We start from the raw sequence: 9,246 nt of genomic DNA, 5'->3' as shown, positions 1-9,246 counted from the left end.
GTCCCGTTCATCACTTACAACAACGAGTATTTTCTGTGTTACAAGTTGTTGGAATTTGGTGGCTTAAATATGCAAATGAGGAATTAAGCATCTAAAACTGCTTTAATTTGAATAATTATCCTGAATCCAGCTTCAAACTACAGCCAAAGGTTTTCCAGAGCAGATCTGTTGTAATCACTGTGTGGATGTAAACATGGAGCCTTAGAGGGCTTCGTTCACAGTTAGATGATTATTCACTCTGAGCGTGGCATCGAGCTTCAGGAGCTCCAGCGTGTGCAACACAAACACAGATTTCAGTCTGGAAGTGGCCACAGATGCTGGCAGACGGCCGCTTTCTGCCACTGACCAGTCGTTTTGTCGGCTGCAGCCATGAGCTGATCTTCTGATCAGTCGATGTTGGCTGACTGGATAAACCACGTCTGGGGAAACTACACCAGATCTGTTCAGACTGCAGACTGACCGATAATGAAAACACCTGCTAAAGTGATGATCTTTCTATATTTACATGGCTGTGATGAAGAGATGATTGATGATGAACAGCAGCTTGTGAATCCCTGCAGCTGAACCAAACGTCCAACTAGAAGCTTCGTCATTTTCTAACTCAAACATCTCCACAGACAAACAGACCTGCTTCTCAGATGTGGATCAGTTGGTGAAAACGTGACTTTATTTTTCCTGCTAGAAGAGACTGATGATCAGATTGGTTATTCAGCAGCGCCACAATAAACCCCACATTCACGAAGGCCAGACACTGACAGAACTAAGCCCTGTATGAACCAACAGGGATTCTTTAAAGCAACACTTGTGCACACGCTGTGACTTCAGCTTTTAAATGTCATTACCTCCAGTTCTAGAAGGTTCTCATGAGCCAAACCATCCACAGACCGACAGAGTTCTGACCTGGGGCTGCATCTACAGTGTGGTGTCCAGCAGCTAGTCGATCTCCACCTCGATGTCGACGGGCTTCAGTTTACGGACAAACATGACGTCGGCATCTTCGCTGAGGTCCGGCTGGTCCGAGTCGTCCTGCGGCTCGTCTTTGCAGCCGACCTGCGCCGCCTCGCCGCCCTCGAAGGGCAGCTGGAACACGGCGTCCAGGTATCCTCCCCTCCTGCCGTGTTTGGCTGCCATGGCGATGACCTGCGAGGCGATGGACCAGGCGAACTCCACCCTGCGGTGGCTCTGAGAGCTCAGGTCGAAGTTGTACTCCAGGATCTCGTACAGAGCGGGAACGTAGCGGTTGCAGTTCTGCTCGACGTACTGGTGTACCTCGAACAGGACGGCCCTGGTCAGAACCTGCAGGTCCAGCTTTGCTTTGGCTTCTGGTTTACGGCTGATGTCCAGGTCCAGTCCGATCTGCTGGCAGATGCTGTAAGCCCTGTTCTGCTGCTGCTCGCCTCCACTCACAGGTTTGCTGTCGGGCTCAGAGTCGTCGGTGTTTGGGTCGATGCCGCTCAGCGACGGTCGGCTCAGGGGGACGGCCGTGTTCAACCACCTGTTCGCCTTCAAGAAGCGCTGCTTCTTCATCAGGCTTTGCTGAGTCATGAACCACCTCTGGATCACCTGTGCCACCTCCGTGCGACCGCTCTGCAGGTCCAGATCGAAGTTGTGCTCGAGGACGTCGCTCACGGTGTCGTGGACGTTTCCACGCAGCAGCCTGACGAAGCTGAACATCTCCATCACGGCACCTGACGTCAGGACGGCCAGGTGGAGCTTCTGATTGGCTGGACGCTCCCCAGTCGACCACAGGTTGAGGCCGATCATTTTACAGAAGGGATGCGTCTCGTCGGCGGCCTGCGGGACCTCCTGCTGCTCCGTCGTCACGTCTTTCAAGCTGCTGCTCACGTTGTAAACTTGAGGGAACTTGAAAGGCCTGCAGAGGAACTCCATGTTCTGCCTGTCGCTGTGTTTCTGCAGAACCCTCTCCCTTGTCGCCATGTAAATGAGGAAGTTACGCTCCTGTGCTTCGTCTTGGGGCGGGAGCTGGAAGTTGTTGTGCAGAATCTCAAGTAAGAAATGGCGTAAACTGTTTTTCATGGCTGTTCCAAACTTGTAGACCTCCCACAGCACCCAGTTGGTGAACAGCCGCAGATCCAAGTTCTGCTTCTTGTGAGAACCAACGTTAAAGTCCAAACCGATCTGTCTGCAGTGGACAAACAGGTCGTTGACTCGAGTGAACGTCAGGATCTTGTTTGTGCGATCAGCTCGTCTCTGCCACAGCTTCTCCTTCTCTGCGTCTGACCTCAGACCCTCAGACTTGTAGCCGGGACTCTGCAGCAGCGTCGGCGAGATGAACACTTCCTCCTCTTCCTGCTTTACGTTCTCTGACAAGTCTGTTTCTGCGTCTGACCAACACATGTCCAGCGTCACATCTGATGGCCCAGCGTATGCTCCTGACATGGTTTCTGGCTCCGAGTCAACCGGACACATGTAGGACAGGTCGTCGTCGTCCTCCCAGGGCTCTCCGGCGTCGCTCCTCTGCCTCAGCGTCCGCCTCCTCCGGCTGGTCAGGATTTCTACCTCCTGCTCATCGGCATCAGGTTTTTTCCTCTTGGCACGTTTCTTTTCGGGCTGGAATCTGAAGAGCTCCTTACAGAAGGCGTCCTTGTCCTCGGCGGTCAGGCAGGTGTTCCTTCTCTCCACCGTCCTGTTGAGCTGCATTCGGAACAGCAGTTTGTTCATCTCGAAACCAAAGTTCTGCTTCACCAAGTCGAAGACCATGCGGGTGTGCGTTCCACACAGCTCTCTGGAGAAGTCCAGCAGCTCCAGCATCACCCCGTTGGTGAGGAGGTTCTGGTCGAGCTTCTGTTTGGCCGCTTGGTTCGGTCTGACGGCCAGAGTCACGCCGAGTGCGGCGCAGAAAGGATATGCTTCCTCTGTTCGCTTGGCCCGGACTCCTCGTTTCCTGGTGAGGTGGGAGCTGCTGCTGTCGGCCCTCTGGCGGTTCTGGCTGCTGTCGCTGAGCAGTGACACGTCCACAGTTGTGTTGTGTTTGGGGAAGTACTGCCTCAGCACCTCCGACCCTGCAGACGCCGACGTGAAGCTCGGATCTGGCAGCGTAAACACCTCTTTCCACCTGCTGGCCTTCAGCTTGATTTGCTCCTTCAGCTGCTTGATCTTGTTGTGAACTCGTAGCGAGTAGGCGTAGCACTGCTGGCCGTTGTCCACGTCCACGCCCAGGTCGAAGTTGAACTCCAGCATCTCAAACAGGAAGTACTTCTCGGACTTGGTCACCGTCCTGGCGAAGTTAGAAATCTCCAGCATGACGCCGTTCGTCAGCAGGCTCCGGTCCAGCTTGTCCTTCCTCTCCAGCGCCGCGTTGAACTCCAGGCCGATCTTAACCGACTCCGGGAAGGGAACGGCGCCTTTCTGATGCCGGGTGCCGTGAGCGATGCGCCGCTGCCAGACGTAGCAGTCGTCAATGCCATCCATGTCGGCGTCCAAACCCCAAAACGGACCAGCTGTGGAGGGTTCTGCCAGGTGAAGTCCAGTCGAGTCTCCTGCAGGCCGATGAGGTGAAACATCAACAGCTTCGTGCCCTGAACAACATCTCAGGAGCTGATTCCAGCTGCAGATAGCATCCTGGTGGCTGCGTCGTCTCAGCCTGCGAATAAAGACACAAGAGTCTGAGTTCAGTCAGAGGTTCTGATGCTGAAGCTGTGTGCTTCCTACAGTTCTGATGCTGAGGCTTGTCAGAGTGGTTTAAGCCTGGTGATCGGATCAGCTGTTGGTCGATGACCCAGAACACGGCGAACTGGGGCCTCACTCGCTACCATAAGCAGCACATTGGTTAACACAAATCAGCAGCTGAACGAAGACGTTGATCAGACCTGCAGTGATTCTCAGACACCCAACATTTCTTTCCTTATTTCAAATCTGACTTCACAACCAACTTAAAATTAAACACATTTACAGTTTTTCTTCCACACACTTCTAGCGACACTGTAAGGAAACAAAACCTGTGACACACATGTATTCAGAAACATGAATGACTACCACGAGGTGTAAACGGTTTCGACTCTGATTTGAAGCACTGAAACACTTTATGAAGACATCTCATCAGATATGAACCCAAACCCTGGTAATGGGGTCAGAGCATTCAGTTCTTATGGTTTTGAGTATTACACAGTCGTGGTTTCTGGTACACAAAATACTTTTGAGCATTTAGACTTTTTGTGACACTAAACTCGACGTCACATTCGGCTCTGCAGAGCGTTTGAGTTTGATTGAAACATGAATTCAACTGATGAAGTTTTAATGAAAGGTGACTTTATTGAACTTTCAGCTTCTAAATGAAGACAGGTTCTGGGTGGAAGAGGTCCAGCATCATGAACTGGTTTGATCAAGCTGAGGCAGTGCACATCCTTCACCACTAGGTGTCAGTGTGGAGCCGTGAGACGACAAATGAACAGAACACCTGTTAGTGTAAAATAAAAGGCTGAGGTGAACCCTCTGTCTGGTCCAGAAACCTGCTGATTTGTATTTACTGATCTTTCTAACTATGCATACTGTCAGTTAAACACAGGGCAGGAACAAGCTGCAGATCCTTCAGAACTCCTCGTGGTTTCAAACTAGTTGGTTCCTTATCTATGATGATCGAGTCCCCTCGTTCAGTCCACGTCTGGTTAAATATACGATCAAGAACCAGCAGGAGGAAACCTGGATTTTCTTTCACTTTAGTTTTGTAGCTGCTCTGATGTCTTTCTGGTGGAAGTTTCAATATTTAGATCTAGATTTGTTGACTTTTTCTATATTTTTATCTATCTATCTTTTTTTTTTTTTTTAAATCTTATTGTACTGTATTTAACCGTCATGTTATACCCTACCCTATATTGTGTGGTGTCTTTTTGCTTCGTTTACCCTTTTGCTGAATATTCGTGCTGCTGTAACACCACAGCTTCTTCAACATACAGCAACAAGAACGACGCAGGTGTTACTGGACATTTAAACTATCAGCTGATTAATCCATCAGCTACAAAACCTTTCAGTCATTCTTTAAGGCGAATAATGCCACATATCTGGATTAAACTTAACAGGGAAACAATCATCAGTTGAATAAAAGCACTTCTACCTACAGCCTCCCATTAAAGGAGGAAAACAACAGCTTCAGTCACTGGAACAAGCTGAAACGGACAAAAGTAATAACAAATAAAGATTTAATGAACATCGTGACGTTGCTTTGAATTGTGGTTCAATAGAAATATTTAAATAATAATAATAATCAAACCAGCCTGATGGAGCCGTGAACTAGCATCTACCTGAACAACCCTCTGAGCCAATCACTGCCATCAGGTGTTTCTGTAGCTCTCAGTCAGACTTGTGCACCTGTTGACAGGTGTTCTGGACCACTGCTCATCAGCAAAGGCCTCTCATTGGTCCACTGCTCATCAGCAAAGGCCTCTCATTGGTCCACCACAGTTTGGTTTGTTTCACTAAATTATAATTCAGCAAATTTTTATTTATTATTACTTTTTCCTAGTTATTTGAGTGACTGCTGTGAGTTTAGTCTTTTCTTTAATGAAGGAGATGGAGGACGGAAGCCTGGTTACATTTATTTCTCACCGTATGCTTTAGTTTTTCTGTCACCCTGACACTACACCAAACTATTTATATACTAGATTTCTTTCTTCTCATAACTTCGGTACTTCAGGAAGCTGGTCTCTTCACAAAAATGGCCGCCGCATGCAGACACAACTTGTGCACCGAAGTCTGAACTACGTGACTCGTTGGGAGGCCTGTGGAGCGGGACGGAGCGGGACGGAGGAGCAGTCCGGACCGCTGCTGTCCGCCAACGACCGGCTAAACGAGCTGGACGGAAGCTGCAGGAACCGTAAAACGACCGGCACCGCTGCCGTTAGCCTCCCGCAGGAGGGCTAGCTATAGCTTAGCACGGACCGGGGCTCTGCCCGGCTCAGGGCGAGCACCGGGCGGGAGCAGGCACCTACCGTGTAGTGCCGGAGCCGGTCCCTCTGGTGGTGTGCCGGTGGGTCGGAACACGTCCGGGTGTGCGGTTCCAGAGAGCAGCTGCAGCTAGCACACCGGGAAAGAGCCTCACGCGGACACGCCCCCTAAAGGCCGCGTTCAGGGACGCACCGGGAACACCAGCTCGACTCGTCACGTTTCCACCTTCAGAACCGGATCAGCGACACACACTGGGTCTAAATAAAGAGTGGTCACACAGAGCCGACGCCTTGTAGTGTACAACATGTCCAAAGGGGAAAATAAATGATGTTTCCGCCCGGTTTCGAACCGGGGACCTTTCGCGTGTTAGGCGAACGTGATAACCACTACACTACGGAAACGCTTGGACATGAGGCGTTCAGGGACCCGGTGTTATATGCAGGTGTAGTGTTACATATCAGGATGAGAAATATAAAACTACAAATGAAAAGGTTTAAATGCTGTAGAGCACATGTTTAACTGTCTAGCCTTGACCAAGTCCTGCCATATTTAGTGTGTCTGGATGTATTATCAGGGTTTCCTGGCTCAGAACCGGCCTTTGGGTGGTGACTGTGCATCTGATAAAATACAACAGTTTAATAATATTAACAAATCTGCATGGTTCTGCTCCTCCATGGAACAGAACACCCATACAGAAGAACAGAGAACTCAGGAATGTCTTCTGAGCAGTCTGACGTAGAATCACAGAAATCACTCTCTGTTGGACACTCTGTGAGGTCTTTGCCGCACCATGCTGAGCGCTGTGAGATGGCATATGCTACAAACTGCACTATACGAACAGAACTGACTTGACAACATATTTTGCACACATAGAAAAAACCCTACAATTGCCATATTTCCACAGGTATGTCCACAGGTGTCACCAACACTGTAAAGAATCAATTAATATTTCAAATCAGCCTCCACACTCATGTCTGTCTGCAGTTCATCTGGAAATGCTGAACTTTTTAATGCTGGTCACAGGTGAGTGGGTCCTGGAGAATCAGGGGTGGATTTGTCTGATATGGGACATGCAGAATAAAAGGATTTTGATCAAATATTACACATTTACACCTGGATTAGGTAAATTTTTCCAGTGGAACCTCATGTCACACATTCTAACGCTGAGAAGCTGAAGATGATTCTCTGTGTGTGTTATTATTAAGAGCTCAGGTTTGCCAGTCACAGAAAGAGGGAAGTGTACTAAAACTTAGAACATTTAAAACCCTATTTTTAACCTAAAGACGTGACTACTTCAGCCTATTTTGTCCAAATCTGTGATTCAGGTTGTTTTTCTTGAAGCCGAATGTGCTCGAACAGGATCTCCAGTCAAAACATTTATGATGCCATAATCTTACTCCCCGTCGGGGAATCGAACCCCGGTCTTCCGCGTGACAGGCGGAGATACTGTCCACTATACTAACGAGGAGAGGTGATGACGACAGAGTGACCGACGAGCCAATCACAGCTCTGTGACCACATGACGACAAAGGCTTCTGTCTAATGGTGCTTTCTGGAAAGTTATCAGTTTCAAGTTGCATTAGCTGCTTATCCAGTCTTGCACACTTCACAAGATATTTAAACATTTTTCTGAATCATTTGTTTAACAAAAACTTTTGCCTCTAAAGTGCTTGAACAAATACACCTGTTGCCTGTTAACCGGTTTCAGGCTGGATATATTACTGGAAAGCATATTGTGCTACATCAAAAAAACGTAATATTTTATAATCGTTGCCAAAACTTCCAAACATACGCAAAACGAACCTCCCCGTCGGGGAATCGAACCCCGGTCTTCCGCGTGACAGGCGGAGATACTGTCCACTATACTAACGAGGAACGGCGTACAGCATGCTGGGCGTGTTCTGATTTACTTTCTCTACTATAGAGACCAATAGGCGCTGCCAGCTGCAGTACCCCGCTTGTCCGCTACACAGGCCTGACGGGTAAGTGGCGCTGTTTCAATGTTACATTATCTACGTGGACGACATGTTCTGCGGGTTATCAGTCAGCGGCAGAAACTCTTCACAACCGTCTAAAACTGCAAAACAACCGGAGCAACCGAGTCAGACCACAGCTAGAAAACTGTTAAGGCATAGAAATAATGAAAAACGTACCCCTTCCAACCGAACGAGGCCACTTTCTAAAACCAGAGACCTGAAGCTGAGAAAGCTCCCGCAGTCTGACCACAAGATGGCGCCGCCGGCTACCACACCGAGCTACGTGATGACATCACGACGCCAGCGGCTCCGTCATAATCATGGCGTCGTTTTTGTTAGCAGGAAGCTAACTTAGCCCTGACAGACAGCTAGAGGTGAAACTCAGATCAGAAACCTGAGCTCTGAAACGAGTATATATGTATACAGTAAATCCTGTTTCTACATCAGCACTGTAGCATCTACACACCAGTAAACTGACAAGAGTGAAACCGTTTCAACATTAAAATCCTACAAAACACGACCGAGACGCTGGACATGATTTAAATGTTCAACACCAACAAAACAAAAAGCTAATAACAGGAGTGGTAACCTATGTGAAAACATGTATTTTCTCTATTATTATTTTATTACTTCTGTACTCATGTGGTCTGAAACACAATCCAAGTTTATTATTAATTGAGTCATGAGTTCTATTTTACAAATCATTTAATAAAAGGAGAACAATTGGAAAACCTTGAACTCTTTATACATGTGAGCAAATATGAGCTGTGTGTGTGAACACAGGGAAGAAGAAGAACCGGTTTCACGTTGGGGCAGATTTCATGTCACTGAACAGACTGAACGTGCAAAACAACCAACGAACAAAACAGAAGAACTGTGTCCTTTGTGAATCAATTTGACAAAATAAAAACCTTCATTCTAATTAGTTTTTCTGATTCAGGACAACGTGAAGAGCCTCGGTCAGGTCATGTGGCTCCTCTTCATCGTTCTGCAGCTGAAGGTTCCAGGACGGTTTGTCAGATCTTCTACAAGTCCGTCCTGGTTTGTTCAGAGCAGTAGGTCCAGATTCATCCCCAGTCTGACCTGGTCTTTGACTTGATCTGACTGATGAGCAGCATTAAACCAGGTCATTTAAACGTTCTGATGACGTTCACACGGAGCTGCTGCCCTCCTCCTCCTCTGATTGGTCCGTCCTCCGGTCGCTCTCCGATCTCTGCTTCAGCCTCCAAACTCCTGGAACCACAGACGAGTTCATGAAGAAAACTCACTCAACTACCTGCAGGTTAAAACACCTGGAGGTCCACACCTGACAGCCAATCAGAGAGCAGGACTGTGTGTGTGTGTGTGTGTGTGTGTGTGTGTGTGTGTG

At 48.3% G+C, this 9,246-nt stretch overlaps 2 protein-coding genes and 3 non-coding genes across 5 annotated transcripts in view; all 5 read right to left on the bottom strand.

The window, feature by feature from the left end:
• Window positions 1-645: 645 nt before the first annotated feature.
• Window positions 646-6,012, bottom strand: LOC103369872 (uncharacterized). Its single transcript, XM_008298713.1, has 2 exons — window positions 5,946-6,012; window positions 646-3,604 (listed from the first exon to the last, which is right to left on the bottom strand). Exon 2 carries the CDS (start codon window positions 3,430-3,432, stop codon window positions 934-936), a length of 2,499 nt encoding a protein of 832 aa, XP_008296935.1. The 5' UTR covers window positions 3,433-3,604; window positions 5,946-6,012; the 3' UTR covers window positions 646-933.
• A 217-nt stretch (window positions 6,013-6,229) lies between these two features.
• On the bottom strand, window positions 6,230-6,302 carry trnav-aac (transfer RNA valine (anticodon AAC)). The gene has a single exon. It is a non-coding gene; the product is annotated as a tRNA-Val (tRNA).
• Window positions 6,303-7,297: 995 nt separating this feature from the next.
• trnad-guc (transfer RNA aspartic acid (anticodon GUC)) lies at window positions 7,298-7,369 on the bottom strand. Its single transcript has one exon. It is a non-coding gene; the product is annotated as a tRNA-Asp (tRNA).
• Window positions 7,370-7,704: 335 nt separating this feature from the next.
• On the bottom strand, window positions 7,705-7,776 carry trnad-guc (transfer RNA aspartic acid (anticodon GUC)). The gene has a single exon. It is a non-coding gene; the product is annotated as a tRNA-Asp (tRNA).
• A 746-nt stretch (window positions 7,777-8,522) lies between these two features.
• Window positions 8,523-9,246, bottom strand: part of LOC103369871 (hepatitis A virus cellular receptor 2 homolog) — a 3,988-nt gene continuing 3,264 nt past the window's right edge. The window contains exon 7 of the mRNA XM_008298712.1: window positions 8,523-9,110. Coding sequence (XP_008296934.1) covers window positions 9,028-9,110 — 83 coding nt within the window. The 3' untranslated portion in view covers window positions 8,523-9,027. The remainder of the gene's footprint in view (window positions 9,111-9,246) is intronic.

The sequence above is a fragment of the Stegastes partitus genome, unplaced genomic scaffold (genome assembly GCF_000690725.1).
Source record: "Stegastes partitus isolate 25-593 unplaced genomic scaffold, Stegastes_partitus-1.0.2 Scaffold1343, whole genome shotgun sequence".
Classification (NCBI taxonomy): domain Eukaryota; kingdom Metazoa; phylum Chordata; class Actinopteri; family Pomacentridae; genus Stegastes; species Stegastes partitus.
The sequence above is the reverse complement of the archived record's forward strand: the minus strand, read 5'-3'. Positions and strand labels throughout refer to the sequence as shown.

Excerpts from the sequence above, each read along its gene's own strand:
- LOC103369872 (XM_008298713.1), bottom strand. The coding sequence starts at position 3,432 with ATGGATGGCATTGACGACTGCTACGTCTGGCAGCGGCGCATCGCTCAC.